Source organism: Urocampus carinirostris, chromosome 20, assembly GCF_059441175.1.
Source record: "Urocampus carinirostris isolate Australia breed hairy pipefish chromosome 20, RoL_Ucar_1.0, whole genome shotgun sequence".
NCBI classification, from domain to species: domain Eukaryota; kingdom Metazoa; phylum Chordata; class Actinopteri; order Syngnathiformes; family Syngnathidae; genus Urocampus; species Urocampus carinirostris.
This window is the reverse complement of record NC_142368.1, coordinates 25,940,283-25,962,084: the sequence shown is the minus strand read 5'-3', so window position 1 is coordinate 25,962,084 and position 21,802 is coordinate 25,940,283. Positions and strand designations below refer to the sequence as shown.

General features: G+C 39.0%; 1 protein-coding gene across 2 annotated transcripts in view; it reads right to left on the bottom strand.

Annotated features, from left to right (window-relative positions):
* Positions 1–21,802, bottom strand: part of akap7 (A-kinase anchoring protein 7) — a 78,817-nt gene that overhangs the window by 44,869 nt on the left and 12,146 nt on the right. For both annotated transcript variants that reach the window (XM_088324460.1, XM_088324461.1), the window contains 5 exons: positions 14,657–14,885; positions 14,436–14,575; positions 13,108–13,244; positions 12,059–12,219; positions 2,798–2,910 (listed from right to left, as the gene is read on the bottom strand). In XM_088324460.1, coding sequence (XP_088180586.1) covers positions 2,798–2,910; positions 12,059–12,219; positions 13,108–13,244; positions 14,436–14,575; positions 14,657–14,885 — 780 coding nt within the window. The remainder of the gene's footprint in view (positions 1–2,797; positions 2,911–12,058; positions 12,220–13,107; positions 13,245–14,435; positions 14,576–14,656; positions 14,886–21,802) is intronic.

Below are 21,802 nucleotides of genomic sequence, written 5' to 3'. Positions count from 1 at the left end.
CTACAGTTTTATCACGACTATAGAGCGCACCATTGTAAAGGGCGCAGTCTCCGTAGCTGGTTCTATTTCTGTATTTAACACGTACATAAGGTGCACCTGATTATTTGGCGCAGGTGCCCTCTGCTGCGGTCGCGTTACAAGAACACAAACACGCATAAAAGTGAGCATTATTATAAAAACAGCAGGAGCACAACTGAGTTTGGTTGTGGTTTAGTGAAATATTGATTGCAAAGTAAGAAACACGAATGAAACTTTATCGGAGTTAATTTTTCACTTTCCTCCACTTGCTAACCATCTCTTCAACTCTCTCACGGCTGCTCGGTTTCCATGTTCTTCTGCGTACCGTAGAAATCAACACACCATGGCGGACGAAATCACGGAAAGCATTCAATGAAGGAAAAGTGACCATTTTTGATTTAATTAATATTTGGGGGGACAACTCTGTTGAGCCTCCTGTAGCACAATAACTTTCATGCTAGATACGCTACTGCCTGAGCATCCATGAGTACTTCCGCAAACAACTGACGCATTGCGTGTGATGAAACATATCCTTTTCTGCATGAGCTGGACACATAAGTATTTGAACATCCAGCAATTTTGCTATTTCTCCCACTTAGAAATCATGGAGGGGTCTGAAATTGTCATTGTTTGTGCATGTCCACTGTGAAATAAACTAAAAAGAAAAATACAGAAATCACTATGCATGATTTTTTTAACAGTTTATTTGTGTCAGAAAGACTTTAACTTGTAACATGGCAAAGACCAAAGAGCTGTCCAAAGACACCAAAAACAAAATTGTACACCTCCACAAGGCTGGAAAGGCCTACGGAACAATTGCCAAGCAGCTTGGTGAAAATAATCAGAAAATGGAAGAAGGTAAAAATGACGGTCAATCTCAATCGGAGTGGAGCCCCATACAAAATATCACTTTGTGGGGTCTTAATGATTCTAAGAAAGGTGAGGAATCAGCCCGGAACTAAGGCGACAGGAGTTGGTCAATGACCTGAAAAGAGCTGGGACCATCGCTTCTAATGTTACTGTGGGTAATACATTAAGATGTCATTATTTGAAGTCATGCATGGCAAGAAAGGTTCCTCTGCTTAAACTAGCACATGTCAAAGTTTGCATATGACCGTTTGGATGATACAGAGAAGTCATGGGAAAAAGTTTTGTGGTCACATGAGACCAAAACAGAACATTTTGGACATAATTCCACTCAGCGTGTTTGGAGGAAGAAGAATGAATAGTACAATCCGAAGAACACCATCCCTACTGCGGAGCATGAGGGTGGTAGCATCATGCCTTGGGGGTGTTTTTCTGCACATGGGACAGGATGAGTGCACTGCATTAAAGAGAGGATGACTGGGGCCGTGTATTGTAAGATTTTGGGGAACAACCTCCTTCTCTCAGTCAGAGCATTGAAGATGGGTTGTGGCTAGGGCTGTGCATCGATAACTGGTTCTAATTTGAAACCAGTTCTGCAGTTAACGAATTCCTTGGAATCGATGGTAAAACTCAATTTCAGTTCCACTATCGATCCCGCCCAGGCTGCAGTGCAAACATAGCAAACAAACGGAACCCAATGCAGGGGTCAGGTGACGTCGTTCCACCTGCTATTTGTTCATATCAGCTGCAGCGATGTCGCCGGCTCGCCGTAAACGGTCAAAAGTGAGCTGTATTTTACTCCATAAGACGATGCAGGAATATGCCATACTTGCAAAAAAAGCCATCTCAGCAAAAGGGGGTAACAGTACCAACATGCTCAAACACCTGGCTGGACAACATGGCATTAAACTCGAAATAATGCAGCATGTTTGAGGCGATTCGAAGACAGGAGGACAGTGTAGCCATAGCAGGTAAACAACCTAGCTAGCCTGCTAACCTATTTTTCCGCAGAGAGAATCGGTAAGGGAATCGATAAGGGATCGGCTCGATAAGCAGAGATCGATCAGGAATCGTAATTGCTAAAACCTTATCAATACACAGCCCACACGTGGCTGGGTCTTCCGACACGACAACAACCTGAAACACACAGCCAGGAAAACCAAGGAGTGGCTCCGTAATGTGGTTCTAGCATGGCCCAGCCATTCTCCAGACCTGAACCCAATCTTTGGAGGGAGCTCAAACTTCATGTTTCTCAGCGACAGCCCAGAAACCTGACTGATCGATAAAAGATCTACGGGGTGGAGTGGGCCAAGATCCCTCCTGCAGTGTGTGCAAACCTGGTGAAAAACTAAAGGAAACGTTGGACCTCTCTAATGGCAAACAAAGGCTACAGTACTAAATATTAACATTCATTTTCTCAGGTACTCAAATACCTATTTGCAGCTGTATCATGCAAATACATTGTTAAAAAAAGCATGCATTGTGATTTCTGGATTTTTCTTTTTAGTTTATCTCTCTCACAGTGGACCTGCACCTACGATGAAAATTTCAGACCCCTCCATGATTTCTAAGTGGGAGAAATAGCAAAAAAGCAGGGTGTTTAAATACTTATTTTCTTCACTGTAGCATTCAAGAAGCATTTAGTTGGAAACGTGAACAATCTCAAAGAAATATCGGATTTTACCCAAAAATCAGAATCGAGCATTAAGCTCTGCAGTATGAACCCTGCCTAATATACACTCCCACACCTCACCCTTTAGCGGTGACGCACACACTTCCCACACAGCCTCATGGTGTCCTTAGCTACGTCAGCCGCTTAACATCACACACAAGGTGCACTGCATGATATGGGGCGCCGCACAATTTGAAGAAAATGTTTTAAGTGCGCCTTACAGTCGTGGCAATACGGTACCTGCGATCTGAGCTTCGGCGCTTTGGACAGCTTCATAATGGTGAGGTGTGGTTCAAATCCACGGGCTTCTCCTTCAACCAGGCCTTGGTCCTTGAAACGACTGTACAGCAACTCTGCAACACACATTAACATTGACACATCAAATTATCTTTGGCAAAGTCTGTTTTTTGTTGTTTTTGTGAGTCTGAGCCAAGAAGTGGATAGCGGGGACATCTGGCCAGCCTAAACAAAGCACGTCACAGGATGCCAAAGTCAGATAAAGACAAGACAAAAAAGACAAAAAGAAGCATTGCACAGAGATATGCTGTTATTTTAAGAAAAACAGCCAACTGGGGAATGAAAGGTGAGAACGTAATCAATAATAGTGATGGAAGTGGTAGACAGCAGGGCGGGAGGTTGAACTTCCTGCCTCATGTCTAAAAACAACAACGGTTTTTCCATGCGAGGGTGGATCCACCGAGTTGGCATTGCTTTCCTTTTTGCCTTTAAGGAATGCTTCAATCACTTGACAGGTTTCGATGCGTCTTCTGGAGTTCATCCTCCACCAATAAGCTTTGCCCCTTTTAGTTCCACTGTATATCGCATATTAATATATCAGTGTTAACTAAGACTCTTCCATTTTTCCTTTCCTTTGACTTACTTCATATAAAAAGTGAGGTTCATTTTTTAAGAGTATTTTTTGGCAGAAAACTTGATACAGGGTTCATACTCCTTTTTCAAGGCCAAATTCAAGCACTTTCAAGGCCATTTTTTCCAGTACCCTTAAAGGAAGAAATCCAGCACTGATAAAAAGGATGGTTTTTTGTTGTTGACTTTGATGACGAAACTACAGGACTGTCTCAGAAAATTAGAATATTGTGATAAAGTTCTTTATTTTCTGTAATGCAATTAAAAAAACAAAAATGTCATACATTCTGGATTCATTACACATCAACTGAACTATTTCAAGCCTTTTATTATTTGAATATTGCTGATTTTGGCTTACAGCTGAAAAAAACTCAAAAATCCTATCTCAAAATATTAGAATACTTCCTCAGACCAAGTAAAAAAATAATTTTATAACAGCAAAACTAAATCAAACATTTGAAAATGTCCATTGATGCACTCAGTACTTGGTTGGGAATCCTTTTGCACGGATTACTGCATCAATCCGGCGTGGCATGGAGGCAATCAGCCTGTGGCATTGCTGAGGTGTTATTGATGCCCAGGATGCTTCGATAGCGGCCTTCAGCTCATTTGCATTTGTAGGTCTGGTGTCTTTCATCTTCTTCTTAACTATACCCCACAAATTCTCGATGGGGTTCAGGTCAGGGGAATTAGCAGGCCAATCAAGGACAGTGATGCCATGGTCAGTGCACCAGTTACTGGTGGTTTTGGCACTGTGGGCAGGTGCCAGATCATGCTGGAAAATGAAATCCTCATCTCCATAGAGCTTTTCAGCAGATGGAAGCATGTAGTGCTCTAAAATCTCTTGGTACACAGTTGCATTTACTCTGGACTTGATGAAACACAGTGGACCAACACCAGCAGCTGACATGGCTCCCCAAACCATTGCTGACTGTGGGAACTTCACACTGGATTTCAAGCAACTTGGATTTTGCTCCTCTCCAGCCTTTCTCCAGACTCTGGCGCCTTGACTTCCAAATGAAATGCAAAACTTGCTTTCGTCTGAAAAGAGGACTTTGGACCACTCTGCAACTGTCCAGTGCTTCTTCTCCATAGCCCAAGTCAGATGCTTCTTCCGTTGTCTTGAGTTCAGAAGTGGCTTGACCATGGGAATACGGCTATTGTAGCCCATTTCCCGGACACGTCTGTGAACTGTGGCTTTTGATACCTGGACTCCAGCTTCAGCCCACTGTCTTTGAAGCTCCCCCAAATTCTGGAAGCGGCTCTTCTTCACAATTTTGTTAAGGCTGCGGTCATCTCTCTTGGTTGTGCAGCGTTTCCGGCCACATTTTTCCCTTCCAACAGACTTTTTGTGGATATGCTTTGAAACTGCACTCTGTGAACAGCCTGCTCTTTGAGAAATTTCTTTTTGTGTCTTACCCTCCTGATGGAGGGTATCAATGATGGTCCTCTGGACAGCAGTCAGATCAGCAGTCTTCCCTATACTTGTGATTTAGTTTACTGAACCAAGCTGAGTGTTTTTAAGGCTCAGGAAACCCTCGCAAGGTGTTTCGAGTTAATTAGATGATTCAGGTGATTAGTTGAATAGCCTACTTGTATACTTTTTCATGATATTCTAATATTCTGAGATAGGATTTTTGAGTTTTCTTAAGCTGTAAGCCAAATTCAGCAATATTCAAATAATAAAAGGCTTGAAATAGTTCAGTTGATGTGTAATGAATCCAGAATGTATGACATTTTTGTTTTTTTAATTGCATTACAGAAAATAAAGAACTTTATCACAATATTCTAATTTTTTGAGACAGTCCTGTAAGTCGCCATTTTGCTGCTAACTGTTCCTATCTATGATCTAAAATATTTTTGTCAATGGGCTGCTATAAACAGACATGCATTCTGCCATTCTGCTTAAACAATGCACATGCAGCTTCAACACATCACACTTGTTTACAAACACGGAAAGGTCTCTTTACGTGTTGGTAGTAATGGAATTCAATACGGAGGGAAAAAAAGAGAGATTACCGTATGTGTAAAAAACGGAAATTTGCAAAATGTTGATTTATTTTAACGATATTCATTGCTCTGAAGCAGCGTGACTTAAATCTTCCAATCTTAGAGACAGCTGATCTCTTGCTATGAAACTTTTTATGATTAAGGGCTTTACAAATAAACATGACTTGACTTTAATTATTTTAATTTAATTTATATATTGTGACTGTTTTTCAGAAGATCTGTGTCTAAATTAATGAAAATAGAATAGTAAAATAGTGTACTTTATTGCATTTCATCATTTATTAATAGCACTAAAGAGTTAATATTTGTAATTGTCATTTTATTGTTTTGCATTTTCAGGGATTTTGTGTTGTTGTTTGACTTTAAATCTGTTCAGAGTGTAAACAGGTAAAATTGTTTTGTATTTACAATCTTTTTGTAGATCTGTAAACATTTGAATATATATTTCATGTGTTTTTTATGGATCCCTGCAAAACATATAAAATTACAAAATAATTTTGGTGCATAATGTTTAATTATGACTGATAACCACCTGAACACCACCAAGACCAGGGAGATGGTGGTGGACTTGAGGAGGACTAGACCTCACCCGGAACCTGTAACTATCAAAGGAGAATGTGTAGAGTTTGTCCAGACCTACAAATACCTGGGTGTACAGCTGGACAATAAACTGGACTGGACTGCCAACACAGATGCTCTGTGCAGGAAAGGACAAAGCCGACTGTACTTCCTCAGAAGGCTGGCGTCCTTCAACATCTGCAAAAAGCTCCTGCAAATGTTCTATGAGACTGTTGTGGCAAGCGCCCTCTTCTATGCGGCAGTGTGTTGGGGAGGCAGCGCTAAGAAGAAGGATGCCTTGGGTGTTTTTGTATTCTATATCTTTTATTTTATTTTATTTTACTTTTTTCCAACACAAGGATACTGCTGGAAGTGTGAAATTCCCTACGGGGATGAATGAAGTATCTATCTATCTATAATATAGAATTAAAAAAGCAAAAAAAAAATCTAGGGAGCTGAAAGAATCAGCTCCTCTCAAAGAGCCAAGCTAAAACAGCCAGTTTTCTAAATAGAGCTGTTATCTAGGATATACGACCAGTAAGGGGAGGTGACACTTCACATGACACAGTCCTAATGACAAACAACCAGAGTAGGCACGTCGGAGTCATTATTTATTGGCAGACTACCAAGAAACATGGCAATGGCAAGATTTTCAAGCACTTCACCTGAAATTCAAGGATTTTCCGGACCTTGAAAATTCAACATGAAAATTCAAGTACTTTCAAGGATTTCAAGCACCCGTACAAAACCTGTATGCAAAAGGCTAAAAATGGCCCCGAAAATAATTTTAAAAAACTAAGGATGGCGATTTTAGGTACCAGGTATTGGTGCCAATACCAGCCTTAATTTATCAGTACTCGAAAGGTAGCCAATCCTCATAGTGGCTGCCCTCTAGTGGCCATTTAATCATCAGGAACTTGATATTTAGGGATAAAATAAATTGAAATGAATTAAATTCAGTATGAAGTATGAATTTTTTTGTTGGGATATTTGGATAGTACGTTAAAATATTTATTATTTTTGCAAAAGGAAGGGAATTTAATGTAATAATGGTATTGGTATGTGTATCAGTATGTAGAACTACTCAGGATTTGGGTATCGGCCTGGAAAATGTGGTAGCCAGCATCCCTAAAAAAATAGTTTAACAAAATTAGAGATTTCAAATATGTCTTTTTTTGAACCATAAATGAATAACAAATTACCGTAAATTCCGGACTATAGAGCGCACCTGATCCTAAGCCGCATCCACCACATTTCGGGAGGATAACAGATTTTGTACATACACAAGCCGCACCTGTATATTAGCCGCATGCGCCCACATTGAAATAACGCAATGCTAACACGAAATTAACCCATACCCGATACAGTCCAGAAAACACAGCCGGTTAAATAAGCGGAAAATGATACCGGTACTTAAGATTTAATGCAGACCTGCACAGTCCGGGTGCCCGTTGAAAGTAATCCAAAGAAAAAAGTGTATATTTCCAAAGGTAAGGGTGGGAAAAATATATATTCACTATTGTCGGCCGCGTCCACAAACACGTCTCACTTTTACTCCACTTACCGTCAGCCCACGTTTGCCCCGCCCCTTCTTTCTCATTTGCTCGTACAAAACATATCAGAATACGTTTCTAAAATAAATACATTACAAAAATGTACAGTTGCAAATACATATTATACATGGTTACACATATTCACAAAGAAAGACAGTACACTGAGAGAGTTTTCAAAGCTTTAATAATAATATTAGAACTTTCATCCCAAACCGTGCCTGTGAAGGGTAGCAAAACGCTACTGGAAACACGCTCGCAACACAGTAAACAGCTCTGTTAAAGAAACATACTGTACTTGTGATGAGCACGGTAAACCGTCCTCATCTTCCTCCTCATAACTGACGTTATCAAAGTCATCTTCCTTCAGAATGGGAAAGAGACTTTGGCATATAGACGTCGTCCCACGCTCCCTTTTTCACAAACACACTAGCATCACACTCGCAAAGTAAAGTTTACGTCTGGTAGCTCTGTTTTCTTCTATTTTGGACTGCTCGATTGCATTTATTATGAAAGTTGCGTCATGTGCCTTTCTTATTGCAATTTGCATGATGAGGATATGTCTACGCTAATTTCATTTGTGCACAAGCTAAGAATTTGCAGTCTAAATCTTACCTTTTTTACTCGAGCGCCGCTGGCGGCCGTTAAAAAAATTACATAAATTGGCCGCATAACTGAATAAGCCGCAGGGTTGAAAGTTTGGGGAAAAAGTAGCGGTTTATAGTCCGGAATTTACGGTAAATAAACATCATATGACACTATAATAATGACAACACAAACCAAATAATACAAATACATTTTAAAAATATTCTTTAAGAATGGACAGTGGGAGTTAAACAGGAGTGTCAAATATTTTACGTGATGCAAGAACATTATTATAGCCAGGGTTCGGTAGGGTTACTTTAACTTGATTACTTTCAATTACTTTTGGATTACTCCAATACCAAATATGCTGATAAAAGACAAAAGAAACTAAATATGAATAAAATTACTAAATTTTGTGCAGGCTTGGGGAGTAACGGAACACATGGAATGGCAAAAATGATGTTGGCAAGCTGTTTGAATTTATTTTCATTTTGTTTCTGTCGCATTTTATGTTAGTTTTGCCGGAGATCAAAGAGATCAAAGCCAGGAGAGAAAGCTTACAATGTGTTGTGAGTCATAATCTTATTCATATTTACTTTCTTTTGTCTTTTATTAGCATATTTGGTATTGGAGTAATCCAAAAGTAATTGAAAGTAATCAAGTTAAAGTAACCCTACCCAACCCTGATTATAGCTGCAAACTCATGAAAAAAATCCCAAGTATTTGCCGGCCAGTTTTTAGCCGATGGAGGAAGGGGAATCCTCTTAATAAAATTCCGGCTTAAGCTGGTTAGCCATATAGAAAATAAAACATGCTAAGACATTGAAAATATAAACCACTTCAATTAGCTAATGCAAGGATTGAATATGAACATTAAAAAAGCAACAGAAAGGAGCGTGTGTTAAGTGCAGTGTTTCCCATATTACAGGGAGTGCAGAATTATTAGGCAAATAAGTATTTTGACCACATCATCCTCTTTATGCATGTTGTCTTACTCCAAGCTGTATAGGCTCGAAAGCCTACTACCAATTAAGCATATCAGGTGATGTGCATCTCTGTAATGAGAAGGGGTGTGGTCTAATGACATCAACACCCTATATCAGGTGTGCATAATTATTAGGCAACTTCCTTTCCTTTGGCAAAATGGGTCAGAAGAGGGACTTGACAGGCTCTGAAAAGTCAAAAATAGTGAGATATCTTGCAGAGGGATGCAGCACTCTTAAAATTGCCAAGCTTCTGAAGCGTGATCATCGAACAAACAAGCGTTACATTCAAAATAGTCAACAGGGTCGCAAGAAGCGTGTAGAAAAACCAAGGCGCAAAATAACTGCCCGTGAACTGAGAAAAGTCAAGCGTACAGCTGCCAAGATGCCACTTGCCACCAGTTTTGCCATATTTCAGAGCTGCAACATCACTGGAGTGCCCAAAAGCACAAGGTGTGCAATACTCAGAGACATGGCCAAGGTAAGAAAGGCTGAAAAATGACCACCACTGAACAAGACACACAAGCTGAAACGTCAAGACTGGGCCAAGAAAAATCTCAAGACGGATTTTTCTAAGGTTTTATGGACTGATGAAATGAGAGTGAGTCTTGATGGGCCAGATGGATGGGCCCGTGGCTGGATTGGTAAAGGGCAGAGAGCTCCAGTCCGCCTCAGACGCCAGCAAGGTGGAGGTGGGGTACTGGTATGGGCTGGTATCATCAAAGATGAGCTTGTGGGGCCTTTTCGGGTTGAGGATGGACTCAAGCTCAACTCCCAGTCCTACTGCCAGTTTCTGGAAGACACCTTCTTCAAGCAGTGGTACAAGAAGAAGTCCGCATCCTTCAAGAAAAACATGATTTTCATGCAGGACCATCACACGCATCCAAGTACTCCACAGCGTGGCTGGCAAGAAAGGGTCTAAAAGAAGAAAAACTAATGACATGGCCTCCTTGTTCACCTGATCTGAACCCCATAGAGAACCTGTGGTCCCTCATCAAATGTGAGATTTACAAGGAGGGAAAACAGTACACCTCTCTGAACAGTGTCTGGGAGGCTGTGGTTGCTGCTGCACGCAATGTTGATCGTGAACAGATCAAAGCACTGACAGAATCCATGGATGGCAGGCTTTTGAGTGTCCTTGCAAAGAAAGGTGGCTAAATTGGTCACTGATTTGTTTTTGTTTTGTTTTTGAATGTCAGAAATGTATATTTGTGAATGTTGAGCTGTTATATTGGTTTCCCTGATGAAAATAAATAATTGAAATGGGTATACATTTGTTTTTTGTTAAGTTGCCTAATAATTATGCACAGTAATAGTCACCTGCACACACAGATATCCTCCTAAAATAGCTAAAACTAAAAAAGCCCCACTCCAACTTCCAAAATATTCAGCTTTGATATTAATGAGACTTTTGGGTTCATTAAGAACATGGTTGTTGTTCAATAATAAAATTAATCCTCAAAAATACAACTTGCCTAATAATTCTGCACTCCCTGTATTTTAAGTATCTGTCGGGCCGCCAGGGTCAAATTAAAAGCCATGCCCACCATAGTTAAAGTATACATGTATCACACGTGGAGCAAATAGGGCAGCCGAAACAACAACGAGCGACTCTTTAGTCGCTATTCCTCATTCATGGTAATATACCAAATTAACGTGACAGGGAGAAGCTACACCTCAAGCTGTGAGGCTAATAGGGTGCTGTGTTAGAACTGACCCTTCAGAAACTTCAATTTGATAAAAACAAAACACTGTGAAACAAATAACATTGTTCCGGTTCCCATCAATCACTTTCACGTTCAGTTGAAGGTAAGGGCGATAGCATTCCTTTATCCACTTCAAACACACTGAGGAAAAGGGAAGAACCTCACCCCTACCAACCGTTACAAACACCTCTGATCAACGTTACAAGTACCCCAGACACATCTTTTAACCATTTTTGATACAAAACACTCTACTTACAAATGTTCTGGTGACAAAGCTACTCCCAGAAAAAAAAAAAATTGTAAGTAGAGGTTCCACCGTACAAGCGTGTGGATAACATGTGATACATGGATGAATGATCTAAATTGGCAGCCACCGGCTGTAGTCATCCTCCCGTTCTGATTGGCTTAGAACAAGCGCTTTCAGATCTATTATTTGTTGACACTGGGTTTTTAATAATTTGAATAAAACAATATAATAACATCTTTAAAAATATTTATATAAATGTGAAGTAAATCAAAATAACTAAGATATTTTATTTAAAAAAAGATCGCAAACGCCATGGCGTGCTCACTTGCACCCATTTGTTGGCTCTCTCTTACTTTTTGTCAATAAACATGTTTTTGTTTTGAGCACAAGCACGGGTCAGGGGAAAAAATTCTAAGCAGAAAATAAGCCTAAATCTTGCTTATTTTAATTTTATTAATGGCTCTAAAACAGTGTTCCTAAATGCTAAAATTCAAAAGAGGCACATTTTCGTCATAGATCTAGCCTCTTGAGTTCGCTCTAAAAATGCACCAGATCTAGGGCTGCACCAACCAATCAATAAAACCAATTGGAATCTATGATCAAAAGCTTTGGCAACTAATTCGATCATTGATTTATTGTATCAAGCGATTTATGAGCCACCAAGTACCTAAATCAATGTCAATAAGAGCGCACACAATTCAGTTGTGACGCTGGTATTTTTAGTACCACTTGTTGGAGTTTTATTATAAAATAATCTGTTTTCCGCACCATTTTTCTAGCCGTCCAAAACTCAATATTTGAATAAAGATGAAGAAATTAAAAATGTCTTTAAAAAAAAGATTAGTCAATTATGAAAATAATCATGATTTGCAGCCCGAACCAGATCGATGCATTTGAATTTAAAATGTGCAAAATGTTCTCCCCCTTAGACTGTCCACCCAACGGGGTCTCACAAAATTCAATGGGAAACACTAAAGTGTAAATGTGTGACTGACCTGCCAGGCTGCGCAGAACACGCTTTTGCGGACCCGGGTCGAGGGCGACAAACACCACGTTGTTTCTGAAGTGAGCGATGCTTGTGAAAGGCAACACAAGCTCCGTCCCGCCCAGCAGCTTGCCCAATGACGGCCCCGCCTGGGCCAGCGCTGCGGCCGCCCTTAGAGGGACAACAAACACACACAAACGGCAAACATACAAAGTCACACTCTAATCCACACTCATGCTCTCGTGTTACATCATGCCAGAATTTAGTGATTACTAATGTCACGATCTTCTACTTAGTGTAGATTAAAAATCCCATACATGGCTTTTATCGGATAAAAGAGGGTGCTAAAATGCACGAAAATAACTGATTTAAAATTAATTCATACATTTTTAATGCATTTGTCCTAAGTAAATCTCATGAAATGATAAATCAATGTAGTACTTGGTACTCCAATAATAGTCTTCTTTTGGCCCAAGTATATTACCTGAAGGGGAATTCAGAAAACAGTTTAATTCAGTGTTTTTTTAACCAGATATTTGACTAGGGATGTAACGGTGATAGTGATATTGTTATTTTAAAATTGCCACAATATCATTGTCATTGGTTGCAAAATAAAATTTGGCACATTTGGCGAAAAGCGCAGGTTTAAACCACCTTGATGTCAAAGGCTTATAAACCCTCCTCCCCTGAATAACTTTGGGCGCTCATTTTATCAATCACTTAAAATCTAAATCATGTCACATATCATTGTAACGGTCATTTTTTTAGTCCATTTAAAAAGTATCACATGATTAGAGGCAGTATGAAAAGTGTCAAGTCATGTTTATTTGTAAAGCCCTTGATGACAAAGAGTCTCAAAGGGCTGCACAGATCAAAGACTATTGCAAACTACAGACGATTATGACACCATCCCGTTTTAAAACCTACATGAGGGCAAATAATACACAGATATTGTCAACATAAAATATAGTTTATTCATATGCTATAGAATGGAAGTGTGTTTTAAGCTTAGATTTAAACATTTCCACAGGTAGTGATGATAAATGAGGCTCTACTCACATGTCTACTTGCTCTTGATCAGCCAGGTGGGTGACGAGAAGTGTGATATGGAGTGTTGGAATGGAAATCATGGCTTTGGCCAAACGCGGTTCCTGTTCCAGAACTGCTTTTTGGACCTCAGCCACTGAGAAACTAATCTGCAGAGTAAAACGCGTCATTCATTACCAACTAAGACTCCAAGATATTGTTAAAATCTAACCGGTCAACACTGAGAATTTATGGTCAAAATTTTTGAACCCAGTTGTCAATCCAATTTCATAACAGTGTCGAAAGTTGGTTTGCCAAACTAACTGTCAAAGTGAAATCCCTCTGCTTGGTCTAAGCACCAATTCAAACCGAATTCCCTGCACTTTTAGGAGCACCGGATTATAAGGTGCACCCCCAAGAATGGGCTTTTGTCATATTTTCCATGCATAAGGCGCACCGGACCATAAGGCGCTACAGTAAGAACGTCAACAAAACAGACAGGTCAGTCAAACTCATCAACCCCTTAACAAAGTGTCTGTACGATGTCACCAGTCACTCAAATACATTATGCCACATATCATTGGAAAGCTTATACTGACTATTTATAAATTCATAAATATAACAAACACAAAAACATCACGATGAGTCTCAAACAAGATACCTGAAAAATATAAAGCCGAAGTAGCTCACAAAAATTGTCGTCTTGCAGTCACCACATTCGATAATATGCCACCATGCTATCCATACATTTGTGAGTATCATGAATCCAACCGTTTAAAATATTTACATACTCCAAAACACAGGAATTTTAAAAAGTCTTCTCTAAATCGGTGGACTATGCTTGTTGCTAGCTGTCTGTTTAGCCCCACAATTCCCGTTTACAAATAAACAGACTAGTAACATTATTTTTTCTAAGCCGTAGACCAACCTGAATGTGATTCACATGTTTTTCGGCCAATTGCAGGATTTGTTTTACCCCGCTTTAGCCTATACGAGCCTGTTTATGCTAAAAAGGACCAGCCTCCTTTACCTCCGGATAACTAGTGACAGATTCAAAAGATGATCGACACATTGGTTAGAAAATGAAACGCCGGGATAACATATCCCAGCATGCACCGCGCACTACTTCTATGGGGGGAAAAAAATTGAGTTGGCAGCTGCTTACTGTAGTTTTGAGACCCGTTGCGTTATTGATCCATATATAAGGCACACCATATTATTAGGCGCATGGTGGTCAGATTTTGAAAAAAAAAAAAAAAGGCTTTGAGGTGCGCCTCATAGTGCGGAAAACAGGGAACATGATTTCAGTGTAAAATAGTGTAAAGAAAGGGTGTTAAAAGGTGAAGCTATCCAAGGCAGACCTGTGCGTTGCTGATAGGAATGGACAAAAAGTAGTTGGGTCGTTGGATCTGCTTTTTTTTCTTGCTCTTCTTTGCTTCTTGCTCATTGTCAGCCCGTCGTCCTCGCTTCCTGTATTTCCTGCTTGACTCTTGCTGGGCCGCTGAGATAAAAGAGGGGGACAAATGACATAATTGAGGGGTTTTTTTTTTTTCATAAGATATTGGTTTAGTTCTCAACTTACCCGACTTCTTGCAGTCTCCACTCTCACCATTCTCTTGGTTTTGACTCTCCAATTTCGTAGGTTTCAAACCCTCAGGACAAGTCACATTTGTACAAATAGTGTCCCCTTTTTCTGCACTCTCACTTTTGTTAATGGAAGTATCATCAAGGAAAACAGCAGCTGATATGTCCTTGTTCTGGGAGATGCTGTCTTCAATCTTGCTCATGGTGACCTGACACAGACTTGAAGGCTGGGAACAAGACAAATGCGGAATAGTTAAATGGGGCAATCCCCATGGCGTTATCTTTGGATCTACAATGAACTTTTACCCATGGGCATGTGCTCGAGCACCCCCAACAAATATAGCATTTTTATAACTCTTTTCCTTCATAAAAGGACAGGATATGCTTAAATATAACAAAAAACACTAGACTAAAAAATAAAAAACGAAAACCAGACAAAAAGGTGAAGAAAGCAGCGTCAGAAAACCTACACTAACACTGCTCTGGAGCTCGGTTCCAGGTGAAATTGGGCCAAATCAGGTGTTCCACAAGAGAATTAAATTTGCTACACAAAATAAAATACATATACACATACATATATATGCACATACATATATATACACAAACATATATATATATATATATATATATATACACACACACGTATATACATATATATACATATGTATATATACATATGTATGTATACATATATATACACATATATATACACATATACATGTATGTGTATACATGTATGTGTATACATGTATGTGTATACATGTATACATGACACTATATATATATGTATATGTGTATATATATATACATACATGTATATACCGCGATATATATATATATATTTTTTTTTTTTGGTTTGAACAAATTTATTGACACTAAAAACAGAAAACAATCATGACAATCTCAACAGCAATTAGGCACATTCACAATATTATATTCCAATATGCGATATATATATATATATATATATATATATATATATATCGCGGTTACATATATATACATGTATATGTATATGTATGTATATACGGCGGCGCAGTGGTTAGCGCTTGTGCGGCACAGTTCATGTCACGGGAACCTGTCGTGGGAACCTCCTGCGTGGGTTCAAATCCAGCTCCAGACTTCCTGTGCGGAGTTTGTATGTTCTCCCCGTGCTTGCGTGGGTTTCCTCCGGGCACTCCGGTTTCCTCCCACGTTCCAAAAACATGCATTTCAGGTGAATTGGCCGGTCCAAATTGTCCCTAGGTGTGAATGAGCGAATGAGTTGTCTGTCCCTGTGTGCCCTGAAATTGGCTGGCAACCAGTTCAGGGTGTCCCCTGCCCACTGCCCGGAGATGTCTGGGATGGGCTCCAGCCCCCCCGCGACCCAAATGAGGATAAGCAGTACGGCTGATGAGATGAGATATATATACATATACACATATACATGTATACACATATACATGTATACACAAATACATGTATACACAAATACATGTATACACAAATACATGTATACACATATACATGTATATACATATACATGTATATACAAATACATGTATACACATATACATGTATATACATATACATGTATATACATATACATGTATATACATGTATATACATATACATGTACATACATATACATAAACATGTGTATACATATACATGTATATATATATATATACACATACATGTATATATATATATATATACACATACATGTATATATATATATACACATACATGTATATATATATATATATATATATACATACATGTATATATATATATACACATACATGTATATATATATATATACACATACATGTATATATATATATATATATACATACATGTATATATATATATATACACATACATGTATATATATATATATATATATACATACATGTATATATATATATATATACATACATGTATATATATATACACATATATATATATATATATATATATATATATATACACACATACATGTATACACATTAGACCTAAGATTTATGGCCCGAGCCCGAGCCCGAACCCGAACCCGAGGCAATTTCGGGCCGGGTCGGGCCTGAAATGTCAGTCATACGGTCGGGTCGGGTCGGGTCCGGTCCTGCTTTTTTTTTTTTTTTTAAATTAATTAATAATTATAAATATATGTTCATTAAAAATATATACTTAAACTATGTATGGATACTAGACCAAGGAATATAGTAAATCGAATAAATATTATTTGTGTACAATTAGTTGTGATTGCGGAAATCATAGCGTACAGTGACGTTGGTGACTTTTCCATCCGCATTAACAAACGCATTTTGTAAAATACGATCGCGCTTTATTGTTTAAATAAACGCGTTATATAGACTAGAATCTCCCAATTATTATAATTAGCTCGCTTTATTTTGTTTTAAAGCGTATTATATAGAATACGATCGCTTTTGTCGGAAGCGTACATTGACGTTGGTGACATTTTCATCCGCGTTAAAAAACGCAATTTGTAGAATACGATCGCGCTTTATTGTTTAAATAAACGCGTTATATAGACTAGGATCTCCCAATTGTTATAATTAGCTCGCTTTATTGTTTTAATAAGCGTTTTATATAGAATACGATCGCTTTTGTCGGAAGCGTACATTGACGTTGGTGACATTTTCATCCGCGTTAAAAAACGCAATTTGCAGAATAAAATCACGCTTTATTGTTTAAATAAACGCGTTATATAGACTAGGATCTCCCAATTATTATAATTAGCTCGCTTTATTGTTTTAATAAGCGTTTTATATAGAATACGATCGGGGGGGGGGGGGGGGGGGGGGGGGAATTTGCATAGGAGTCGGAAAAGGGCACAACACGTCAACACCCCCTGAATGAAAGTGCTGCGCTAAAATCTTAAGGACGTACTACTACTGCTGCTGTGGATTATGGCCCAATGATCAAGTCGTCAAAATGACGGACGCCCTTAAATGTTTTCGCTACCTCAAAAAAAAAAAACGTCAATGACAGATTGTCGCTTAATGTAACATCTGCAGTGCAGACACAGAAATATAAAAGATGTAAATGTTTATACAGTTTTATTTAACTTAGGCCTAGATGTTGTAACAAAAGGCAGAGTTTAATTTGTTATCATAAATCACCCCTCCTTATAAATAAAATATGTAATTTCGGGCCCCCTCGGGCCGGGCCAGCAAATCCAGTTAATTAGTCGGGCTCGGTCCGGGTCGGGTTTAATACCCCTCGGGCCTGCGTCGGGCTCGGGTGCTTTTTTTTGGCCCGATCTTACCTCTAATACACATATACATGTACATACATATACATGTACATACATATACATGTACATACATATACATGTACATACATATACATGTATACACATATACATGTATACACATATACATGTATACACATATACATGTATACACATATACATGTATACACATATACATGTACATGTATATACATGTATACACATATATACATGTACATGTATATACATGTATACACATATATACATGTACATGTATACACATATACATGTATACACATATACATGTATACACATATACATGTATACACATATACATGTATACACATATACATGTATACACATATACATGTATACACATATACATGTACACACATATACATGTACACGTATATGCATATACATGTATATACATATACATACATGTATATATATATATACATACACAAACCACATCGTGAAGTATGCTGACGACACAACGGTGGTGGGCCTCATCAGGGACGACAACGACCTGGCCTACAGAGAGGAAGTGGAGCAGATGGTGGGCTGGTGCAAGGACAACAGCCTGGTCCTGAATGTTGACAAGACTAAAGAGATCATTGTCGACTTTAGGAAAAACCAGCCCAACCATGCCCCACTTTGCATCAACAACAAGGCTGTGGAGGTTGTCAGCAGTATCAAGTTCCTAGGGGTGCACATCACAAACAAACTCACCTGGTCCGTGAACACTGCATCTCTGGTTAAGAGGGCACAGCAGCGCCTGTACTTCCTGCGGAGGATGAGGAGAGCCCACCTGCCCCCACCATCCCTCATCACATTCTACAGGGGCACCATAGAGAGTATCCTGACCAGCTGTATCTCTGTGTGGTGTGGAGGCTGCAGCGCTACCGACTGGGGTAGTGTGAGGAGGGTAACGAGGACAGCGGAGAAAATAATCGGGACTACACTTCCCTCCATTCAGGACATTGGCCAGAAGCGCTGCTTATCCCATGCTAAGAACATTACCGGGGACCCCTCTCACCCCCATCATGGACTATTCACTCTGCTAGCCTCTGGGAAGAGGTACTGCAGTGTGCGGTGCAGGACCACCAGGCTCCGCAATAGTCTAGTCCCCCTGGCCATTAGACTGTTAAATGGTCAATCTAACATATAGTTAACTTAAATCTAAACGGCTGCTAATTTGACTTTTGCACTAGTGGCAGTTTTTTTATAGCTTGCCACTCCTTGCACATTTGATCTCTGCACTATTGTTACTTACAGTGTTATTACTTACAGTGTTATTGTTTACAATATAATGGTACTGTGTACCTGACTTGTTAACCTGACTGCCCATCTTGCACATCTGGTTAGCGTCTCTTCTTGCACTATCGGCACTATGGTAAATAACACAATACAGCTTTATTTATATCTGTACACTGAAGGACACTGAGGGAAACTGAGGGAGTCAGATCCATCGACATTTCGTTCTGTATACACGTGTACTAGAATGACAATAAAGTAGATCTGAATCTGAATCTGAATCTGAATCTGAATATATATATACATATATATACACATACATGTATACATATACATGTATACACATACATGTATACACATACATGTATACACATACATGTATACATATACATGTATACATATACATGTATACATATACATGTATACATATACAGGGAGTGCAGAATTATTAGGCAAATGAGTATTTTGACCACATCATCCTCTTTATGCATGTTGTCTTACTCCAAGCTGTATAGGCTCGAAAGCCTACTACCAATTAAGCATATCAGGTGATGTGCATCTCTGTAATGAGAAGGGGTGTGGTCTAATGACATCAACACCCTATATCAGGTGTGCATAATTATTAGGCAACTTCCTTTCCTTTGGCAAAATGGGTCAGAAGAGGGACTTGACAGGCTCTGAAAAGTCAAAAATAGTGAGATATCTTGCAGAGGGATGCAGCACTCTTAAAATTGCCAAGCTTCTGAAGCGTGATCATCGAACAATCAAGCGTTACATTCAAAATAGTCAACAGGGTCGCAAGAAGCGTGTAGAAAAACCAAGGCGCAAAATAACTGCCCGTGAACTGAGAAAAGTCAAGCGTACAGCTGCCAAGATGCCACTTGCCACCAGTTTTGCCATATTTCAGAGCTGCAACATCACTGGAGTGCCCAAAAGCACAAGGTGTGCAATACTCAGAGACATGGCCAAGGTAAGAAAGGCTGAAAAACGACCACCACTGAACAAGACACACAAGCTGAAACGTCAAGAGTCGGCAAAGAAAAATCTCAAGACGGATTTTTCTAAGGTTTTATGGACTGATGAAATGAGAGTGAGTCTTGATGGGCCAGATGGATGGGCCCGTGGCTGGATCGGTAAAGGGCAGAGAGCTCCAGTCCGCCTCAGACGCCAGCAAGGTGGAGGTGGGGTACTGGTATGGGCTGGTATCATCAAAGATGAGCTTGTGGGGCCTTTTCGGGTTGAGGATGGACTCAAGCTCAACTCCCAGTCCTACTGCCAGTTTCTGGAAGACACCTTCTTCAAGCAGTGGTACAGGAAGAAGTCCGCATCCTTCAAGAAAAACATGATTTTCATGCAGGACAACGCTCCAACACACGCATCCAAGTACTCCACAGCGTGGCTGGCAAGAAAGGGTCTAAAAGAAGAAAAACTAATGACATGGCCTCCTTGTTCACCTGATCTGAACCCCATAGAGAACCTGTGGTCCCTCATCAAATGTGAGATTTACAAGGAGGGAAAACAGTACACCTCTCTGAACAGTGTTTGGGAGGCTGTGGTTGCTCCTGCACGCAATGTTGATTGTGAACAGATCAAAGCACTGACAGAATCCATGGATGGCAGGCTTTTGAGTGTCCTTGCAAAGAAAGGTGGCTATATTGGTCACTGATTTGTTTTTGTTTTGTTTTTGAATGTCAGAAATGTATATTTATGAATGTTGAGCTGTTATATTGGTTTCCCTGATGAAAATAAATAATTGAAATGGGTATACATTTGTTTTTTGTTAAGTTGCCTAATAATTATGCACAGTAATAGTCACCTGCACACACAGATATCCTCCTAAAATAGCTAAAACTAAAAAAGCCCCACTCCAACTTCCAAAATATTCAGCTTTGATATTAATGAGACTTTTGGGTTCATTAAGAACATGGTTGTTGTTCAATAATAAAATTAATCCTCAAAAATACAACTTGCCTAATAATTCTGCACTCCCTGTATATATATATATATATATATATATATATATATATATATATATATATATATATATATACATATACATATACATGTATATATATGTAACCGCGGTGTACCTGTCCTACCAAAGATCCACATTCACGCTGGACTGGATGACGACGTTTTTATTATAGTTGCTGCAAATGGATGAGTCACAACACAACACGTGGTAAGCTTCTCTGCTGGCTTTGATCTCGTTGGCAGCTCGTTGTAGACTGCCAAAACATATCAAAGAGCTTTCTTTTCAGTTTACATAAAATACATTTTAGAATATCAACCATCACAATACATTTTTACATCCATTTTAACAAGATACTTTTAACAAGAGATCGTATTTTTAACGTTTACAATGAATTCAACACATTTTTCTTTAAACTGAATTTTAACCAACATCATCCTTTATATATATATATATATATATATATGTAGGAAAATAGAAATACAGTAATCCCTAGGTTATCGCGGTTAATGGAGACCAAAACCACCCGGGAAAAGTGAAAATCCGCAAAGTAGCGACACCCCTTCAAAAATGCTTAAGAAAAAAAAAAAAAAAAAAAGGTATATATTTTTTTAAATTATTTCATTTTGTTATTATTATTTTTTAGACCTGCGAAGCTCTAAACCCGCGAACGTGGAACA